This window comes from Leuciscus leuciscus (assembly GCF_965113295.1).
Source record: "Leuciscus leuciscus genome assembly, chromosome: 25".
Lineage (NCBI taxonomy): Eukaryota > Metazoa > Chordata > Actinopteri > Cypriniformes > Leuciscidae > Leuciscus > Leuciscus leuciscus.
In genome coordinates, this window is record NC_138724.1 from 8,533,658 (window position 1) to 8,556,862 (window position 23,205).

Here is a 23,205-nt window from a genome sequence, read left to right on the forward strand (position 1 = left end):
AGCACACTAGAGCACATGTGAAGTACTTCATTATAATTAACTGTAGTGGATTATTTGATATTACAGTTAAAGTTAACATTTTAAATGCACTAAATTCATTGCAACTTCATTATAAATGTAATCACAAACATAATACATGACATGCAAGTAACAAACTATGGTTAGTTTATGTCAGTATACTTTAAACATGCTTCAAATACAACTGAAGTATTTCTATTCTATTTCTATAAATGAACATGCAATAAAGTGTCTTAAATCACCACATTCAAACTATACCATTTCCATAATAAGAAGCCGTTTTAAAATAAGCAAAAGTATGGAGCGTAAAGAAGCAAACGAATCACACAACAGATATTAAACAGTTTATTCTTGCATCTAGTAAAAACCTCTTTACATGTGATGTGAACAGACGCCATGCTGAGTTCAAGAGGAGAGTGTGTGTCGACCCTGACGGAAGGAGTGTGTGTATCAAGACATTTCCACAACAGCATTTGCCTCAGATTAGCGGCTCGTGACAAGACCTGCATGCAGAAACTTCCCGTTTACACGCGAGTGTTACTGTCCTGACACTGAACACACACACACACACACACACCTGGGATTTACACAAGTGTAATAGTCACTAAAAGGGGGGAAACAGAATTAAATGAGCTGACTAATAATACTAGCTGAATCCTTTTAACCATTAACGTTACTAATTATATAAAACAGTGACATTTTAGGACATGGACATGTTGTTCCTGGATAAAGGCAATCCTTCATATTGATCAATTAAACATGTTTAGCTGCATTACCTTGTGCTTCAGATGATTCACTCGTGTCAAATTCAAATCAAAAGTGTATTACAGGAACAAAGCGTCTATTCTCTGAATTCAAGAGCTTGAAAAGTGCAAGATGATATTTCACACAAGATCCAAAATTCAAAGCGTTTTGGGTCTTACAGACTTTAATATATAATCTGAAAACAACGTTTATTTCATCATCATCAACTTGCCCAAATATCCCAACAAATTAAACAAACATTTAACAAGACTGAACATTTCAGCAGTGATGTCATAACCATACGCCACACAACCAGATATGAAGTGAACGGATCATCAGAACTGGCCAATTAAAATATCAAATCTTCCAACTTTTAGTGACAGAAATCCATAAAACTGCGAGGACAAGGTACAGATGTCAGGGGCCAAACAAAGTGGATCAGAGTCAGATATGACATCACGATGCGCACGTCAGGTAAAGCACGAGGTTACGTGTCACTATGACATCATGCTAGTGCAGTGATTATAAACGCACAGTCGCTGAACAAGGAGAGATGGGAAAAGCTTTAATACTACACAACATTCTGGCTTTCAGCGGTCACGTCAGAGACACACGAGTGAATAACGTCTCCAGTACTCGTAAAGACTCGCTGCGCCGCGAGCTCTAGGCTCAGGGTGGATATGTGGGTTTCATATATACGTCTCGATGCTGAACGACAGGCGTGGAACTGTTAGTGGTGATGGTGACGGCAGCATAGAGGTTTGTAGCATTTCTTTCTAAGTAAAGATGGGAATCAGGAAACGTCTGCTACAAAGTGCTACTTCCTGCAAAGTGAACCTCAAATATAAATCTACATCATATAGAAACATATTGCCGAGTCACTTCGCATTGTTTGACCATAGCGTGTCGTTTTAGTTTCAATCGTGGCATTTCATTCTCAAATTGTTTCCCTCAAAGGCAGCATTTACGTTTATTTTTTTATTTTATTTTTTTTATTTCATTTTATCTAAAATGTCTTTTAGTGAAATTCTATCAATACTGACACTCGCCTCGAAGCGCAAATCCCGAACGGCTCGGGGAATATCACTCTAAACTATAGACCTCTTACAGGGATAAATATATCCAGAGAAATCCAAGTCAAATTGTACCACGTTTGTAAATATCTAATAATAAAAAAAGAAATCCCTACTTGCTACAGGAACGGTGACGTTGGGGGTTGAAGGATGAAACTGCATTAGAAAAATATGGCGATATATAACTTAGCTCCAGGCGGTCTATTCTGAGGACACTAAGATACTTTATAGCAAAACAAGTCAAAAATAAAGCTCATTCAGTGATCAGAATCATCAATGCGTTATTATAGATGATCCGTATAGCTGTAAGCAGCAGGATATCAGATTCAGGTTGAGCATGGAAGGTCAACAACAACAGAAAGTCCCTCAGAAGCCATTATATATTTGAATCCATCTGGAAATATTCTTCTCAAATTAACAATTCGGAAAAAATTGCATTTGTTCCACTCCTCAGGAAGAAATAGAGTAGATGTTTGATTAATATCCAGGTTTCAAGCAGTCGAAGCCCAGTGCTGGTGACAGATTTACAACACGTACATGATCTCCTCCTTCTGACCCGAAACGCACAGTTCCCACACAGGTCAGGTCTTCTGGATCCCTCGTGTCATCACTACGCCGCGATCTTGTTGTCCTTCTGGAGAGACGAATGAAGAGAGAACAACAGTGACTAGTTATTCATAATTCAGTTAAAACTACAAACCAACAGTTCTTCTATATTTAACACCTGATTCTAACAATTAACATTAACAGGGTATATACAGAAATTCTTAAGTTGAATTTAATACCTTTTAATACCTTTTTTAATACCTTCACAATATTTTTTAATACCAGCGCGACTTCAAGATGCAACTGTAGCGGTGTAAAGCAATGAAATATCTTTCCAAAAATAATAAAACATTTCATCACAATTTAATGAGGTGATTATAACTTAACTTCAACCCTGGACTCAAAAACCAACAGAGACAGATAGAGGTTGGTGGCCGATCCTGTCTTGCCCGTTTTTTTTTTTTCTTTCTTTTTTTTTTTTTTAAGCTGTGATTTTACCACTTGATTTCATAGCTTTGTAAGATAAAATCCTTCTTTGCTAGACCTGATAATTATTTTGGTCTATAATCATATCAATATCAAAAAGTAGAATAAAAAAGTAGCATTAAAAAGTTTATTTTAACTAAGTCTAACTTTCTACCATAAACTGTACAATTGAATAAAATTAGCTGCCAGATAAAAAATTAGCTATTAGATAACTTGCTTTGCACTTTTTTTTTTCTGGTTTCACCTCACTCCAGTCTAAACTAAATGATTTTTTTTTTGGGGGGTAATGTTTCTACACATTATGATACAAGTAACCTGAAAATACTACGTAGTTTACATGCATGAATACATGAATTGTTTGTTTATGTTACTTAACAGTGCATTAACTAATGTTAACAAATACAACTTTTGATTTCAATAATGTAGGCTACTAGTAAATGGTGAAATTAACATTAAGAAAGATTAATTAATGCTGTAGAAGTGCAGTTTATTAATAGTTAATGTTAATTAATGTAGTTGACTAGAGTTTAATTAATGGAACCATATTGTAAAATGTTACCGAAAATGTTAGAAGAAGATAAGGCAATTTATTTTAGCACAATTCACACCCAATGGTAATTCAAGAAATACATCTCCGAATGCGCCACGTGAAACTTCGGTCTTCCGACCTTTTACCATCGTGTCAATAGATTTTGATTAATTTGAGCGAGAGAGAGCAAGAGTGGAGAGAGTGCGCGCGCGCGACCGGGGCTCTCTCTGTTCTTTCAGTTAACATGTCATGCACCCTGTCACGAGCGCAGCAGTCATCTACATTAGGCTACTCACCGATCAAATAAGGCTTTGGCGGGCGCCAAAAAAAATTCAGTGCAGCAGAAACCCCGATGTCTCTAATTACTGAAATAGAAGCGAACTCGCGAACAGGTTTGGCAGCAAGCAGGGATGCAAACACATGTATGGTCAAAAAAGAGAGAGGTTATCGAAGCCCTCGCCCTGCGGCAAATTTCCAGATACTTACATAATTGTGATGAATTTAGTTATTATTTTGCAGTGTAAGATTACAGTTAACACCTTTAAATATTACATAAATGTATTATGTATTTTTATTAAACTTAATGAGTGTATAAATCAGCAGCAAAAAGTAATTCTTGAAAAAATCTGCACAGTAATTTTATAAAATCTAAACATGTTAATAAAAACAAATTAGTACTCTTATAAAATTCAATCAGGCAATCATACATTTCACAATTTTATATTATATATTAATGTCAAGAATTCAGAAGTGTATATATTTATAAAGCCTACACTACACAGAAATAATATGCAATTAAATTATGCTTATTTTAAATGTATTGAGCAGGCTAGGTATAAAAACAAGTAATAAAAACTCGGTGAGTGTTTTAGCGCAATTTTCTCACCTCATGGGATCACAACACTAAGAGATAGTAAATCTTTTCCTGGATTTTTTTTTGTGCGTTCCCGAGATTAGACCTTCCTTAACATAATGCCGAAAACCCGAAGTCTCTAGGTGGTCTGGTTGAGGAGTATATAGAAGTGCAAGATTGGTGCGCACAGACGCACAGAACAGAAATCATGAGTTAACAAGCACAATTTTGTCCGGTGGAAAATTGCGCTAAAAAATATAGGCTTTTAATAATCTTTCAGTGCGCAAAACCATGATAATATGAAACGCTTCAAAACAGAGCGCACAAAGCGCGTATGCACATCGCGGGTGCAGAATGATGTGCTCAAAGCAACATGGAGTCACAGTGTGCAGCGCTGCGCTGAACAAGTGCGCATTTAAAAGTTCACGGCACAAAGCGAAGAAATGTCGAGCGCACAAATCCTAGCGTATATCTGTCCAGCAGTTTATTGATCATTTGTTTCACAGTTTTAAATTCCAGTTATTGTGCGTTTGATGCCGATTCATTGTCCTTGTGATGTGTGTGATCTAACAAGCACACGGTAGTGAGTCGTTTAAAAACAGCAACAAACTCCAACAAAATAAAGTCATTTTATGCAAATCCACAGCCTTTTATCTACAGATCATGCATTATAATGTAAATATATCGGAGAGAGTTTTACCGTGCATCCAACCGGAAGAGGCGCGCGCGCTGTTTGAATACTGAATTGAGTGATTGACAGCCGCAGAGGAGGGAAACCGAGTTTCCGTAAACTTTAATGATGTAAATAGACTTCTGTCCCTCACATTAAGCTATGGAATGACTTCAGATGACTTTGTCACCCAAACTGACGTGAAAAAAAGCGGGAGGCGCCGAAAAGTGCGCTGTTTGCATCCCTGAGCAAGCCAGCCGGGTCCCAAGTTTGTTTCAGCGCGCGCGCGAACGAAAACCACGTCACATGATATCGCTCAGGTTCTACTCGCAACATATAAATAAATCCATGCGAATTTTAGAAGAAAGGCCTGCACTTAACACAAATTGAAACTCATAGGCCTAGCTGGATGGGGGTTTGAAAATGTAATACCTCGACAGATGACGTTTATTACTTTTTAATGGCCTTAATTTTGGCTAATTTCATTTACTACCTTTTAATACTTTTTACAACCCCGCGGACACCCTGATTAAATATCACAAATAAAAAGACAGGGTTTATACACTCAGTAGGGGCTAGCTGATCTACAACCAACTGTTGGCTAATAGCACTGATATTTCCCATATATTTACGAATCTATGGGTTCAATATGCGTCACATGACTAAACATGCATCATCGTTTTCACAGTTCACACTACAGCACGAAAGCAGCGTTTTCAAATGTATTGTTTTCTAAAAGCTTGGTTTTTATTAATAAACTCGCTGTCTCAGTGTGAGAGATGCAAACGACACCGCATCAGTGTGAACAAGGCCTCAGTGAATACTCTCCATCACTGACTGTGCTGATTCTGAAGTTAAGTTTGGGTTTTAGGGAGAAACGACAGCTGAGGTATAGTGCCATCTCTCTCTTCTGGATTGCAAATAGCAAAAATGCATCAGACAAATGGTTTAATATGATGGCATACAGAAACGGCTGGCAAGATAACGTCTGTATAGCAATAATAAACACCGGTAACGTCAGAGCTTCTCGATACAGCGGTCTTTCATAACTCAACCCCGGGCCGTTTATCACCCAGTTTCGGTGCCCATTCCTATGTTAGATATACATTTTTTTAAAAAGGCCCAACAATTTATGCCCTACTAGAGGAAAGTGCATTCATGTCAACTATTGATCTTTATCACAGGAATGATTTATTACCCGGTACTCAAAATCAGCGAACTCTCTTCCTCCTTGACTGCCTCTGTATCCCCCTCTGAAGCCACTTCCACCAGGGTACGACCCGAACGAGCCCCGACTGAACCCACGGCCCCGGCCCCCCCTGAAGCCCATGCCTCCGCGACCTCTGAACCCTCCACGGCCCCGTCGCAACGGGATGCCAAACGTCTCCGCGTTCATCCTCCGCTCCTCCGCCCAGGTATTCCTCCTGAAATGAAAACAAGCTCAAATACACTTCACAAACTGAGGCTTCCTTCCTCTGCCATACAGCCGTGTGTCTTCTGTTGGACTTACCGGGGGAAACCGGACCCTCCAGACCTCTCGGCTGCCTTCCTGTTTAAGATCAGCCAATCATTTCATAGTCAGATCATGGTTGTTGCAACAATCATTTCATAGTCAGATCATGGTTGTTGCATCATGTATACCAAAAGTGAGATTCTCCACATGGAGGCTCATCTGACCTTGTATCATCGCAGGAGATGTTGTCGAAAAAGGACTTGGTTTTATCGTAGTAGCAGTTTGATCCGAGAGGAACTTCCTCCTCAGCGTGTCCTTCACTGTTCTGAGTGTCCACTCCTGAATCAGCCTTGTCCTCGCCATTCAAAGCTTTTTCAGGCTTCTCATCTGAACAAACACACACTATTAATGCAAAGAGACATAAACCTGCAGATTTGTTAGACTACAGCATGAGAATGCCCTTTTCTTTCCTCTCCTTTGTAAAAAGATGTGCTTAATTGTTTTAAATGTGCACTTGTACTGAACTTCAGGTCTTAAGTTTGAAAAAGCACTGTACTTGTACTATTATGATATTAATGAAATAAAAGGCCACTGTTACCCCTTTTCCACCAAGGCAGAGCTGGTGCGGGTTCGGAGCCAGAGCCTAGTTTCAAATCGGTTCTTTGTTTTTCCACCGCCAAAGCACCAGCTCCGAACCAGTAAAACTGGTTCTTAAGTAGCACCAAATCATTGCAGGGTCTAGAACGGAGCCAAGAAAGAACCGCTTGCGTCAGAGGCTGGGGGCGGGGTTACCGTGGCCAACAAGACTGAAGAGAAACTTGTGACCGCCATTTTTAAATAGCAGCTAGTCGAGCTAATAGCAGCTCGATTATAATATCAGTCTATGTAAGTTACGGCGAGCTGCACGAACGCGTTGGATTCGCCGTGTTTGGATGCCGATTTATTTTCGCAAACCCATGAGCATCCATAGTTACGCAACGTCTATTATTGTTGATGCCTTGTTCGAGATGCATCGTGGACCAATCAGAGCTGCGGGAGTGTTTGGAGATCATACGACTCCTTGTGCTTTTTGATCGCTTTCGCAGTGCTTTGATTTCATGTGCTGATCGTTCTGCGAGAAGCCGATGCATCTCGAACAAGTCTGGTGTGTTTGTGTTTGGCGCTGCCGCACTAGCGTTGCTGGGCAACATGATACGTATGCAGTTACGTAAGATATAGCTGGCCACTCTGGCCGGTGGAAACGCAAACCGGTTCTTGGTAAGCTCGTCAGTCGAACCAACTCCGAACTGGCAATAGCTCTAGCTCTGAACCAGCACCCGGTTCTTGTTGGTGGAAAAGGGGTATTAAAGAGACACTTTCATGTGAAACATGATTGTTTCTAAACAATCATGTACACTTTTAAAAAGTACACTTTGCATTGTCAAATTAGACTATTTTCTTCTAAATAAAAGCAAAATTGTTTTACTATTTTGTTGTGCTTTAAAGTACACTTATTTTGTTGCATTGACTAACATGCTACAGCACAAGTACTTGATTATAATTTTAACTGTAGTGTTATTCGATATAACTGAAGGGGGTGGATTGGAATCCACTGCTGCTTCAATGTATATGTAATGAGTGATTATAATCAAGGTATTAATTCATATTTTGCCTTCTAAACATCACGAGTTGAATGACTTCTCTAGAGATTTTACTTAGTTTTAGAGAAACTGCAACCTGAAGCAAGGATGTAGCTTAGACCTTGGTGTCTGTCTGTCTGTCTGTCTGTCTGTCTGTCTGTCTGTCTGTCTGTCTGTCTGTCTGTCTGTCTGTCTGTCTGTCTGTCTGTCTGTCTGGCTGTGATCTTTGTAACTGTAAGCGGGGCGGCCTACGAACTCCTGTGTGAGTCTTGAAGCTGACTTCAATTTATTATAATTCTGACTCCGGGTCTTCTTTCAAACATCTGGTCCTTGGGTCCTAAACTGTTAACCCCTAACATTACATTTTAATTCAATATATTAACATGTATTTAAATAATTACACCTTTATAATGATCTCACAATTTAGTACATGACACACAAGCTTCAACAAAAATTACATTTAAGTATATTTTGTTTGGCATAAATGTTAGTGCACTTGAACCATATTTAAAACTGTGGAAAAAATTTACAAATAAAGTACTTAAGCCCTAAAAAGGTCAAGAAAAGCACTATAAAGTTCACCTAACTGCATTTAACAAATTTAAACTAATACACTTTCCTTGCAATTAACTAGCATTTAAATGTCCAAAAACATTACACTGTTTACAGTTAACATTCTTTTAAAAGCACATTATTTCTATAAGAAATGAAGCTGATCTGGCACATTTAGGGGTCAGTTTGTACCTTTCAGCTTGAGTTTGCTCTGGAACTCCTTGTCGATCTCGTCTTTGTTGAACTGAGCATTGGCGCTCTCAAAGTCAAAGTCTTTCTCGAACTTCATAGGTCCTTCCCTGCGCACAGGGAAGCGACCTCGACCCCGATGACCTCCGGCGCGCCCGCGCCGAGCAGCAGGATGGCCATCAGCTGAAAACACACAAACACTGGGTTACTGCTCTGCAAAACACATTATGTCATGAATACAATTTTAATGTGGGCGATATATGAAGTAGAAAATAAAGAATGCAAAAAAAAGGATCCATTCTAAGCATGCTTTGTGACGTTCAGTTGCTAGAAATATAAGAAAGTCTTTTAGCACCTCATAGAGGCCTTGACAGACATTAGTTGCATTTAGTTGTTGGTGTAGAGAAAAATGCAGAAGTTGTCAACTGAAGAGGTAAATCACACGGATTATAATGAAAGTATCACTGCAAGTAAACAAACACAGCTTGTGTGAACACAGCGACACAAGCATCACAAGGACACAAAGCCCTTTCCACACACAGCAGCACAATCACACTTTCTTCTGTGTCTGGGGTGTAGAAACCCCTTAAACCAGCTGTTTGTTCAGCCGTCTGCTTAAAACATTTAAAGGTATAATGACGAGTAAAAACAGTGTTTTGAGTGAATCTCATGAAAACACTCAGGCCAGCAAAGCAAGTAAATAATGCATTATTTGCCTAATGTACTTTATGCTTTTTTTTTTCTCCCTTCTGAATTTGGGGTGAAGCGTGTTCTCATCGGGTTGCATGAGATTCACCCTTTCACAAGTTCCTATAAATGAAGAAAGCTTGCTACAAAAAGCCATAGTATATGGACAGATGTGAAATACAGACGGGCGAAGCTCTGATAGGAATCATGCAATTTCAGCATCTTTGAGCAGATGTGTGATAACCTGCGAGCCGTTTAGTAGCGTCCCCGTTTCCTCCTTTGGACTGACTGGACTCTGGTTCGCTTGGTTTCGGGACATCGGCACCTGGGAGAGTATAGCTCTTCAGGACTATGACACATTAAGCTTTACCAAATCCCTGTAGCAGAACCTGTTTTAACACTAGCATTGCTCAAATTGTGTCATCTCTATTATATTAATTTTTTTCTTCAGAAGAACTATCAAAAAGCTTGTAATTCCTGGAAAATTATAGGCTATCCAGAATCCATCAAGTTTGTCAAGTAACTAACAGCCTGAGTCAAAGGCTGTGTCTTAAACTAGACTTGCACTTTGGCGCATCTGAGGCCCAAACGTTATTGCAGTACTACACAATAACACAGTACACAGTTCACACTAAGAACGATAACAATAAAGATATCTATAACGAGACTATATTAGCGTCCACACCAGTAGACTATCATTTTGTCGTCTGCCGCTTTAAAAGCTCAAGCTCTGTAAAGTTGAGTGGATTCTGATTGGCTGTCAATGTTTATATCATTCATCAACTGGAAAAATTCCAACAATATAATTGTTGATTCCAATAATATAGTTTCTCTGTGCCATTGTTGTGGTGGTATGGACTCTTATATATTTTATATTTAGAATGACTTTTAGAACTATATCTATCGCTAATTTTATAGTTATCATTCTTGGTGTGAACGGACCTTAAGGGCCTAACGCTCTCAAAACAACAAGCTTGGTTAGACTGGCATGACAAATTAAATTACCTTTGATGTTAAACATGTTCTCTAAACTAGGAGTAAAGGGCCATTCACACCAAGAACGATAACTATAAAGATAACTATATTTGCGTCCACACCAGCGAACGATAACGGTCTGTTTATTCTAAGCTTGCGCGCTGCAGTTTCAAAGTGTGTTCAACATCATTGGACATGTTTTTGCTGTTCTTGTTGCATTTACATGGCTTTAACCAGCAGATGTCCTATGTTTTGAGTGAAGCTAGTGTAATCAATCTAATAAACTAACAGTGAATTTAGCTGACGTAGTCAATATAGTGGAATAAAGACAATCTAGTCTTTTTCACCGCAACTTCAAAGGAAGCAAGACAATGTTGTCGTTGGAGCGGTGGATAGCTGAGGTAATACTTCTGTTTATTCAGAAGGTATGAATGATTGTTTTCCACATCCATTTTCTTGAAAAGGAGCTTGACTTGACAAACAGTGGTGGATTTTTCTGGACCAATTTAAATGCACAAGCCCTTAAATTAGAATGGATTCTGATTGGCTGTCAGTGTTTTATCATTCAACAGCTGGAAAAAAAATTGTTCGGAAAGTGATCCAACGATATCGTTTCTCTATATCGTTTTAGCTGTGGTGTGAACACTGCTATTCTTTAATATTGAGAAAAATTTTTAGAACTATATCTTTATCGTCCTTGGTGTGAACGGGTCTCAAATACGTTTCAGTCTGGGGTGGGAATCCCCAAGTCGACACTTCCCACTTTAGACTTGCTTGTGTTGGTCAATCACAAGTTACAGTCATGTGTACAGATCACCAGAGGGCGCCATGACTCATTACATGTTCTGTAGGGCACTGCACAAACCAATGGGCACAGATTCTTTGTTAACCATTTGGAAATGTGGTAACGCAGAACTACAATAGCTAAAATGTTGCCTCACCCCTCATGTGCTCCGCGAGGTCCAAAGGCATCTGGGTATTGGTGGAGGCGGCACGAGTTGAGACCGGGCTCTTGCGGCCCAATGTCGTGAGAGCAGTGGTGACCGCAGGTGCTGATGGGGCAGAAGGCTCCACTGGGGGGCTTTTTCGGAGAGCATCCAGAGCCGGACTGGTGTGACCTGCATTACAGAAATGGCAAAAGTTAAGAGACATAAGATAAAGTGACAAAATCTGACAGTTCACAGCCAAAAATGTTAAGAACCGCAGCCACCCTGACCAGGAAATCAGTGCTGGTTAGTAGACAAAATCTGGTGAACTGTGTTAATGGAATAATTTGATTAAAAACAGAGATCATAATCCAGTCACACACACACTCAGTTATAAAATATTAATTGGAGAAATCTTAAATCAGCATTTCAAGAGACACGTACACAGAGTTCAGGAGCAACAACAGAAAGTGTAAGGTCATGGTAATCACACGTATATCAAGTGTGTAGTTTCTGCACAGAATCGAACTGAAAAAATTGTTATTGCAGTTGAGTTATCCACAAATTTTTCAATTTGGCTTTTGACCTACAGGAACTACAAAGACCATCAAGTCATATAGGTTAGCATCTCCACACAAACATGGGACACTTCTAGCAGCAGGGAGAGTCTAGCCCAATGATGGCCAACTCTGGACCCCAAGGTCCACTCTCCTGCAGAGTTTAACTCCAACCCTGATCAAAAACCCTAATTTTAAAGTAATCCAGAAGACTTTAGTTAGACTCTTCAGGTATGTTTGATTAGGGAGGGAGATAAACTCTGCAGGAGCTCGAGGACCACAGTTGCCCGTCTCTAATCCAGCTCAACGATGCAAGACAGTCTAAGCAGAAGTGAGAAACTGGGAAAGTGTGGTGGAAAGTAGGACCTTCAAGGATGCTGGGTAAGGTGGGCCCTCCTTAAAAGGAAGATCAAAAATTACTCCATGATGCTGGATCCCATATTTTGAATCTTTTCTGCTGAGGGTGGTCTGTAATCCCTGGGGAACTTACACAGGTGATTGCGAAAGGTCGTACTGTGAAAGATCTTGGTCGAGTGACCTCAACGACACATCCTGTCGGGCTGCAAGACATCAGGGACCCAGGGAAAGAACGGGTGTTGCCATGATAAAGTGCTATCAGTGCTCACAGGCATCTTGAAATAGGAAAGGACCAAACACCCAGTCAGGGTATAGCAGGCATATGCAACTTCTTTTAAGGAATAAGACAAACTTATCCTAATTTCACACCAAGGTCAAATGTGTTGCACTATTACCAAGGGAGTGGACATGGACCTAGGTGGAAGGTTTCAGTTCAACCCTGGAACCAGACAGATATATGGAGCCCAGAGGGAAAGAAAATGATCCTGTTGGAGTTGCCAGAACCCTGGGAAAAGGGTTGCCAGGAGGCATCAGAGAGGAAAGCAAGTACAAGCAGCTGGATGACTGGTGTGGTTGTTACCAATAGGGAGTTCCCCATCCAATCAATGTGGAGGCAAGCGGGGGTGGGGGGGTTGAGAAGTGTGGGGCAGCACGTAGTTTGGGGAATCACCGGGAAAAATCGACTTATGGAACTGGGAAGAAGTGAGCTAGGAGGCAGAAGATGCGCAGTGAATTGCTGCAACGTCTGACCCAGTAGAGTTGAGACGTAGCTGAAGTCGAAACACTCAGGGAAGGTCTGGGCAGCAACCAATGAAAATGCCTTCCTCAGTGACACAGAGAAAAGTGCTGCATGGATATACTGGGCTGGAACACACTGCAAACACACGAGGTCACCAAGCAAGTTACAAGTTTAACAAGCTCGAGTCTTTTGAGAAGGTGGGAAGATGAGAGAGACTTGATGTTTATGCCAGACAATATGTCTCTGGTCAGCTGAGTTAGCTTGGGTCAGGCAAATGGGTTAAAACGGAAATCATATTTCCTGTAGGGCTGTCAAATAAAAATTCGAATTTCGCATATTCGCAGAATAAAAAAAAACCCTGCACATTCGAATTTATGGTGGGTCACGCGGCGCGTGAGAAATGATAACGTAACTGACGCGGTTTGTTTTTTGTTAGCTTATCCAGTATACGGAGCGGCGGCGTTGTTTATTTGAAAAGTGGCGGGAAAAGGCTTCCTGTTGATGAAAACCCTCTCAGTTGGCGGCAAAAATCATGCAATGACATACTTGACCATACATGGCAAACCGGTCAGAGCTGAGCGTGTTTTCATCAGCTGAAAACAGTGTCAACAGAAAGTGCTCAGCACTCGCTGCAGATCAAGGTGACCATCTGGTGTTTTTGATAAACTACGTAGATGTGTAGTGAGTATGTCATTTAGAGGATTGTTTCTGAAAGGCAGTTTGCTATTTTGTGTTTATGTAGTACGTTACGCTGTCTGTTGAGACGTGTTTTCCCATGTTATTGATGCACTTAGAGTTTTATGAACTATTATAACCTAATATTCCTTGCATGCACATTAAGGAAATTAAATTTTATTTTAAGAACAATCGTTTCAAAAGTGAATGTCACTTCATTTCAATAAAAGATGCGATGCTTGATTAGGTTTATATTTGCTTATTGCGCTCACGTCCTCTTGTGGGCATAGGAGACAATACAGTCCTTTTTCCCTCTAACATTAAGTATTGCCTTTAAGACTTCGAATAATTCAAAATTTGCCAATATATAAGAAATTAGAATTTAGCTTTTCAGCCATTTTGACAGCACTAATTTCTTGTTTACATTACATCAACTCCTGTGTTCTGTACACACATAATTCCCTCCCCCATTTAAATGTGATTATTATTGTCAAAGGTTTGCAGCGCGGATGTTGCCCATAAGTTATGGTAGTCAGAAAACAATAGACCTCTTAGTTTTCCCTCTACATGCAGGTGCTTTACAACCACCTCTGAGAGTGAGAAATGAAACTGTTACATAAGAAACTTTCAAAAGACAAAAGAGACAACGGACACAAAAGACCACCAACCGGTTGGGATCTCGCCGAGATCTAAACACAAGGCTTTATTTTACATTGAGCACTTGTTAGTAACATTTTGATTTCATTTGACGGTTAGATAAACCCAAATCATTTGGTTTATAAACCTTAAATAGTTTGTTTTCGGTCCCCAGGGAATGGTTTACCTTCTGCTACGAAAGCGCACAGAGTGTCTCTGTTGAAAGCAGAGGCAATAGCATTGCTCTGAGGCAGTGCTGCGGTCATGCCAGTGTCACTAACAAAACATCCCACTGAACTTCCTGTGAGGAAAGGAGAAGCAGGCACACACATCAGAGGTGCCACAGGATCATCAGATATGGACTCAATTATCCTGTCCCGTCTCTTCCGCTCAGCACCTTGTAGAAAATTATTGGATGTCTTGAAGTATTTTGTGTTATAAAAATATGCCTCTCAGTAGGAGTGTCACAATATATCGAAATACAAAAATGCAACATGTATCGTTTATAGTGACAATATGTATTGTGTGTATTTCACCCAAAATAAAATTGCGTGAGGAAAAAATTCAAGATTTCAGAGTTTTATTGTCAGTTCTACATTAAACTGTTATATATAATGTTGAATATAATGTATAATAATGCAATGGGGGAATATTTGTGTGTCCTGATAATGCCAAATATCTTCAGTTAGACAGTTACCAGTAAAAAGTGGCCTAAATTATTTTAAATATATCTAGTCAGTGACAGTGCAAGCATATTCGTCTGAAATAATTCTGTATTTTCAGGGTCAGAATCATGAATATTTTTGTTTCCAGCACTTAGTCAAAGCCTATTCATTTACACACACACAATGTAATACCAAATTGACCATTTTAATCAAGTACATTTTTTGTTGACTTTTATCACAGGTCTTGGAGTCTCACAATAATATTGTATCGTGAGATGTATGGAATAGTGACATGAGGGTCTCGTTACACCCCTCCTCAGTTTAGTTTGAGCTGAAACATCTCCTATAGAGCTGTGAAAGGACACTTACCGACACCAACCGTCCCGAACTGTGGCGTGACCAGTGGGGCAGTGAACTGAGGGTACGCTGGGACCTGTGGACGGCTGAACAGCCCGTAGGAGTTTCCTGACTGGAAAGATGATGGTGGGGCAGAAGATCCCAGAGAGGACTAACAGATGAGAGAAGAATAAAGGTCATGAGGTCAACTGGTCAAGAATTACGAACAATGACAAACTGAAAACCAACACCATTCAATCTAAGTATAATGAAACAAATCTCAAATATTTAAATTCTTAGCACAGGTTCTCGCTAGTTTCGGCATATGAAAGCGGAGCTGCCTAACTAGTAGGGATGGGCATTCGATTAAATTTTCTTAGTCGATCGTCGGGAGAATTAACGATCGACTATCGATTAATCATTAATATTTTTATATTGAAATTCATTATTTCTTTAACTTTTTATAAATTAAAAATGCAATGAAAATACAAAAATACAGTTTGTTTGTCCTCGATGAGATCTTTATTACAAGAAGATCAACTTGTGGCAGAGAAACTGGACGTTCAGTAGACTTGAAGATTCCTGCGGTGCTCTAAACCAGCGGAACCTGCAGCTGCGAGCCGGCGTTCTTAAACAGAGACCCATGGCCACTTCATCCGTTTTCTGTGATCGGATAGCTATCCGGTCGTGAAAAGACCAAATCTAAATGCCCTCCGAAACGCATTTGAGACGGATTTAAATCCGATCGCTCAAACCACTTCAGGAGGAGATCTGAGACGCATTCCAGACGAAACTGGACAAGAGTAAATGCATCTGGTTGTTGAAACCACATATGTAAATTTGACTTATCCCAAAAATGATAAGAAATAAACGTGTGAGAGCGTGTTATAGGCTATATGTCATGTTATATCCAGATATGACGACGCTTCTTCAACACGCATCACCACAGATGAGCATCTATTCATCAAGCCAACGTGCAAACTATCGCAAATCAAAGTGAAAGTCATTCATCAACACACAATCATCTTCATTAAAAGTAAAGAACCGAAATGATCTTACCAGGGCTGTTGCCGCAATATCTTGTTGCGGTCTTTGATTTAGACATTTTCGCTGATGATCAATAAAATGCAGCTCATATCAGTTGCTTTCGATGACGTGCAACAATTTAAATATGCATATAGCGCGGGAATTCAAGATCGGATTTATATCCGTTTTGCAAAAACACATTTATGTGACCAGGTGTAAATGGAATCGTTTTGATAAATCAGATAGCTATCCGATCTGAGAAAACGCATGAAGTTCCCATAGAACTTCTGCACCAGTCTACTGATTTCTGTTGAGAAAGATAAGCATGTTGACATGATCTGGGATCAGACGCGACCGCAACCTGGTGACAGCCAGTCCAGCCGCCGAAAACACCCGCTCTGAGGGGACTGACGTTGCCGGGATGCACAGGTACCTCCGCGCTAAAATTAATTCCATTGCTTCAAGACTCACACTCTACGCAACGCAACCTGCATTAGTTTAATCGATAACAAATAAAAACGTGATCGACGAAATTCTTAACGATCAATTATCGATCGTCGATTAATCATGCCCATCCCTACTAACTAGACAGAACTTTTCGGTATCGTAAGCTCTTTACAGGTGGAACTAGTTTTGGGGGGTTGGGTTCAATTGTTTCACACACGTTTAAACTGTGTTTCACGTGTATGTAACTTAAACAATTCTGTTTTCCACCTCACACAACCTCAAAAGTGTACTTTCTCAGCTAGTCTCAGTCATCTTCTAAAAAAAAAAGAAAACTCTTCCTGACATGAATGCTTTTAACTGTAGATATTGTATTGTCATGTTTCTCATTTGTTTTGACTTTTGTTGTGCTTCATGGTGTACAAGTGGTGCTCACTACTACGGGTGTGAACCTACACTGGTCTCACGGTTCGGTTCGATTACGATTATCATGTCATCGATTTTAGTTTAATTCGATATCACGATGCACTGCATCCTCAATTTTCTATTTATTCAAAAAAATATTTTACCTGCTCAAAGGAAACGCTTCTTGAATGTATCAAACAAAACTCAAGTCTGGGCACAGAAGACAACAGGAGCTTTTATAACACACAAAAGTAAATACTAAAAGTGATCTCTGCCATTCATCCACGACACAAGACCGTAGCTCTGCCAGGCGCTAACAGCTCGGGGTGACAACGGCTGACGTGGTTTCTCAAGTTAGTGGCATTACCCCCTGCATGTTTTATTTATGCGTGACATGATTTACACACAGCGTATGTCTTCTCCAGATCGTGCTTACCAGGTTGTTCATAAAAGCCGAAATGTGCCCAGATGTAGGCTTTAAAGTAGTGGGAGCATCTTTAATTACTCGCACTCACGTCTCGCCTCCCTCTGCCACTGTACGCTACCGCGACAAATGATGTCAGAAAAGCGTCAGTACATTATAATCGGTCTATTACTGAACCGATACCGAAGCGTCCTCGTCTGCATCGCATCGTAGAAACGATTATTTTCGACACCCCTGCTCACTACAGAGCAAAGTGACATCCAAATCCTCGTCTCTGGACGTAATGGGTAGAGCTTGACCTAGTCCAGCTGCAACTACCACGTCCAGAGAGTCACGCTCCACACACTGCCTCTCGTCTGTTATGGATTTAGACATGTTTTGGTAAACCTTTTGCAAAAATAACAGGCATCCAAACCAATGTTAAAAGAAAATCGAATTATTTAAACAAATTAACATTCAGTTTAAATAATTTTATGCAATTAATACACCCATGTGTTTCCACATGACCGACTGTAACGCCCAAATCCAGACAACTGATCTACTAGATATTACAGAAATATAGGGTTGCCCCTTAATAGTAGACCAAACGTTAGTCGACGAGAAGAGGCTTAGATGACCACATTTTAATTAGTCGGTAAGTGTCAGAAAACTCCACAGGTAGTGGTGAAGTCATGTGGTAATTAGCATGTCCGGCAGGAAGCCTAAGGAATTATGAATAGCAGCCGGTATGAATGCAGCTGAAGAGATTAATCACATTTGTGTTGCGTTTTATTTTCTTTACGGCTTCTCTTATTTATTTACAATGATTGAATTATATTTGAATACTTATTTTCCTCACACCTGTAGTGCTGCTTCTTGTTTAATCTTATGTGGTTTCATGGGATATATTTTTACACATTTTTATAATCACTTCGCATCCTGGTTCCTGCACTCTCACAGCTGCGTCCTGCTTCTCCGGCTGATAGAAGACAGTTCATGACAGTTTTGGGCACCAGACAAAATCTGTAAAATTGGTTTAGGACCGGATCTGGTAAAAAAAACACTGGATCCACATCCTTGGCTTTCCTGAAGCATTGGAAGGATCTAACGGTAGACTTGGATAAAAGCTCACTAGACTTTGGCCTATATGCACCAAAAACACATTATTTGTGTGTCAAGCATATTATAAACCTTCATTTGTTCAGGATTCAGCCATTGAGAGCATTCTTGTGTGTACCTGAACAATGGCGGGGTCCTGAGGCAGAGAGCATGTCGGTTTGGGAGGTTCACACACTGTCAGGTCTTTGATGTCACTTCCTCTGAATATGATGTACTCAAATGTCTCATCTCTGGGTGCGATGGGACGGTCCGTGGGTCGGTCCTCCGTGCCGAAGGAGCGCACTGCAACAACAATTAAGAGAGCCAGTTTTTTTAATGAGCTTTCATCCAAGTAATTCGTAATAAATTAGTCTTCTCTGGGGTTTGACTCTAATCTTCTTAAAACTGGAGAGCTTTTGCTGGGTAAGTAATCCGGTTGTTAAGTTTGACGTCACAGCTTCAAAACAACAAAATGGTGCTAATATACACTCAGTTTGCTTTAGTACTACCAAAAATCACAATCCTAACATTCATCTTCATATCAAAGTTGCCCAGACAGTTATTCATCTTATGAGAATTGTTATAATAATGTCTTGGAGTTTTTAAAGTTGAGCTTAAATGTGTGCCATATTAATAATAGCATCAATAAAAGGACGTTGAGATAGTATTATCATTTCAATCACAGAAAAGACTGGCAATAAATCATTAGAGACCCCTAATGCAGTAGTTTTATCTATGAATGCCAGGTTTAAAGGTTGAGCATTTATCATTTACCGTGGCATCCATGATAGTTTCATCCCAAAATATCAGTGACTATAATTAACACCATAAAACTGTGGTAACTTAGTATTAGCAACACTAGCATGAAACAAACTACACTCTGATTAGACCGCTTACACTGTTTGAACGGGGAAAGATGTTACAGTAGCAACAATAACTACAGTAACTGTGGTATTTTGGCATAAATTCGGTACATTTGTAAGATAATGCATCACTTCGATGTAACGTTAACAGCTGGATAGAGGGAGTGAATCCTACATTAAACACACTAAAATCCTAGCGAGATTTTGTTTTATGAACACGACAGACGCGTTTATTTAGCAGTTATGATGCCCAAAACTACGGCAGGTGATGAATATGATGCAAAAACCCCTGAAACGCGCTTATAAAGCCCGAGACTGCCGCACGAGGCTCCAGTGCTCAACACTGCTGTCTGTTTAGGGAGCTTACTACATGTTGAGACGCAGCCTCGATGCTAAACACAACGCGTTCCCTCGCAATACTAAGCGTAACGCGAACTAAAGAGTCTTTTTGTGTGTAAAGCGTGTTTCTGACCTTTGGCGAGCGCGACGGTTGAGTTCTCGGTGTCGATGGTGTAGAGAATGCCCTCATAGCGGATCTCCGCCTTACTGATCAGACTGATCTTACTGCCGATATACGGCGTGCCGCCGCTCATCGTCACACGATCACTTCAACTAAACTGAGAGAGTTTTGGTAAATATGTATCTGCAATTCACAAGCATAAACAAACTGGTGCTACTGCGTGAGTGTGTTTGCTAATATAATATGGCCGCCTGCATTTTCAGGCCATCAGGCGGAAATGACGTTGAACCGCCTACAATTTCGTCTACGTCAGGGTTTCCCAACTTCAAATGTTGGGAATGTTTTTTTCTTTTTTCTTCAAGGATTTAAAAAAAATTTTGGGAATGTATTGGAACCCAAACAGTTAACCTGAATTCATTAAATTAAAATATTCATGAAAGGTTATATATATATATATATATATATATATATATATATATATATATATATATCTCATTATACATTGGGTCCACTGAGTTTATTAGTGAAAAATGGTCTATAGAGTTATACTGGACCAGTACTGGACGAGTTGTTTCTTTCTTTACTTTTTTAATTATTATGATTTATTTATCGTTATTTTTTTATTTTCATTATTATTTAATTATTTTGTTTGTTTGTTAATTATCTTTATTTATTTTTTAATTATATGTATTTATTTACTTACTTTTTTATTAATTTTTTATGTATCTTTATTTTATTTATTTTTACTTTTTATTTATCTTTATTTATTTGTATTTATCTATTTATATTTCTCTTTTTTATTTTTTATTTTATTTACCAAGCTACCACTTTTGGTCTATAATAGATCTGTCCTAGTTTTTAAATGTGTTACTTAGATCCAGGTGAGTGCTCACACACACACACACACACACACACACACACACACACACACACACACACATATATATATATATATATATATATATATATATATATATATATATATATATATGTGTGTGTGTGTGTGTGTGTGTGATATGATATGATTCAAGGAATGACATAAAATTTAGTCAACCGTCCCCAACACTACTGGGCTTGAAAATAAACCCTACCAGTCTCGCTGGTAAAGTTGTCATGGATCATGATGATCGTGTAACCTCTGTTTTGGTTGAACAGAGAAGAGTTGAAGCACTTTATAAAGAGTTACAAACGCCTATGCTTCAGAAGAAAGCCAGCATAGGAATGATCAAAGATAAGCTGTCAAGCTGTCAATTCAGTGAATGAGTTCTGCACTCTAGCTAAAACTCAATGAAGCAATAGCATGTATGGAATTCAAACTTTTATTTTGCAGTGGTGAGCCACCATCACATACTAACACCATCAAGTAACTGAGGTTGATGATTTTCTCAATTCAGAACATTATATCAATGACAATATAAGCAAAACAATTGCTCTTTTATGCAAGTACTGAGATCACTCTTAAAGGTGCATTGTGTAATATTTAGGATGATCTGTTGACAGAAATGCAATTTCATATACATAACTATGTTTTCAGTGGCATATAAAGACCTTACTGAACGTTATGTTTTTATTACCTTAGAATGAGCCATTTCTGCTGCGACATGTTTTTACAGTGGCCCTAAACGGACAAGCGCGTTTCGTCACTATGTTGTTCTTCATGCAAAGAAGCTAGCTAAAGTCAGCGAATAAAACACTGACACAATGATGAACAAGTAACAATAATATTCACAACAACATAACGTTTTACTGAATAATCAAGTAAATATAATTTCTTAATTTATCTTTGTAAAGAAACCTCATTGCTTAACTGGCTACTCTCTGCTGTCTCAGACGACGACATCTATGCCACCGTAACGTCTGTTGGTTGCAATTCGCAACCTCACCACTAGATGCCATTAAATTTACACAGTGCACCTTTAAGAGAGGCATGGAAGTTATGAAAAAACAAACAGACAGCAGCCTATTTTTAAATAAAAGGAATGAATAGGCAAGGCAAGTCTTGGAAAGTGAGACAGTGAATTTACGCACATATTTAGACATGAGTGTGGGATACAAGGTCCCTGGATGCAGGCTGGTGTGTTACCGAAAGCCATCAGAGGCCGACGGTTGGTGATAACTCCACTCCATTAACGGGTCGGAGGGATTCATGGAAGTCATCAGAGGCAGAGGATGTTGGAATAACTCCTCCCTATTGAAGAAGGGTAGGAGGTCACTAGTAAGCCGTGAAGTTGCTACTAGTGTGTCTTGCGAACCAAAGCTCCTTCATTCAGACAGGGGAGCCCCGAATTGATTGATTCAGGTAGTCAGAAACAGTATTTTAGTCTTTACTTAAAAACTATTGTTATATTTATTTCTTATGCATGCTATTTTTATTCTTATGCATATGTTATTATGATTATTTTATGATTATTTTAATTCCTTTTATGTAAAGCACTTTGAATTACCATTGTGTATGAAATGTGCTATATAAATAAACTTGCATAAATAATGCATTTAAAAGGCACTGTGAAAAACTGAATTTGTAATAAAAATAAACTTAAAAGTTAATTACATAAATTTGAGCTCCACAACTTTTAAGTCTTCCAAAATCACTCAAAGTGGAAGATTAAATCTTCTAAAGGAATGGGGCATGGGGCGATAACTCTGAATATTAGTGGTTAATAACACGCACAAATCCACCAAAGCAATATTAACTTTGTAAACAACCCTCAAAGTCCTGGTTTCCTTCTGCTTGTCGCTTCACTACAAACTAAAATGACTTCCGTGTAATGGCGCTTTTCCACTGCATGGTACGGTACGGCTCGGTTCGGTACGGCACGCTTTGGCGCTTTTCCACTGCATGGTACGGTACGGCTCGGTTCGGTACGGCTCACTTATGACGCATTTCCACTGCATGGTACGGTACGGTACGGTGCGGTACGGCTGGCTTTAAATGGTACCACCTCCGTTGAGGTTCCAAGCGTACCGTACCGATACTAAAATGTGACGTGAAAACACTGCAGATCACTGATTGGTCAGACAGAATCATCTCTACCACGCTGGTTGTATTTACGACACGAGACACACTAAACCCGCTAGATTTAAATAGCCAGTAGACAACAGCCAACGCTGTAGCTCTTGTTTTAAAAGTACTTGTTTTAAAAGAGTATAAACTTCCAAAAAAGAAATGGCTGAATCGTGGTCAGTGGACGAGGTGCAGACGTTGATTGCCGAGGAGCGGA

General features: G+C 39.5%; 1 protein-coding gene across 4 annotated transcripts; it reads right to left on the reverse strand.

Moving 5' to 3' along the window:
- Positions 1–350: 350 nt before the first annotated feature.
- On the reverse strand, positions 351–20,264 carry lsm14aa (LSM14A mRNA processing body assembly factor a). Of its 4 annotated transcripts, XM_082159455.1 has the most exons (11): positions 19,997–20,264; positions 18,801–18,964; positions 15,319–15,457; positions 14,472–14,585; positions 11,336–11,512; positions 9,664–9,744; positions 8,736–8,915; positions 6,597–6,759; positions 6,430–6,468; positions 6,118–6,343; positions 351–2,469 (listed from the first exon to the last, which is right to left on the reverse strand). In XM_082159455.1, exons 1-11 carry the CDS (start codon positions 20,115–20,117, stop codon positions 2,446–2,448), a joined length of 1,428 nt encoding a protein of 475 aa, XP_082015581.1. In that variant the 5' UTR covers positions 20,118–20,264; the 3' UTR covers positions 351–2,445. The 4 variants fall into 4 exon arrangements, with proteins under 4 accessions (XP_082015581.1, XP_082015583.1, XP_082015582.1 ...); XM_082159457.1 differs by lacking the exon at positions 14,472–14,585 and having other exon boundaries at positions 19,997–20,263; XM_082159456.1 differs by lacking the exon at positions 9,664–9,744 and having other exon boundaries at positions 19,997–20,263.
- Between the last annotated feature and the right edge of the window lie 2,941 nt (positions 20,265–23,205).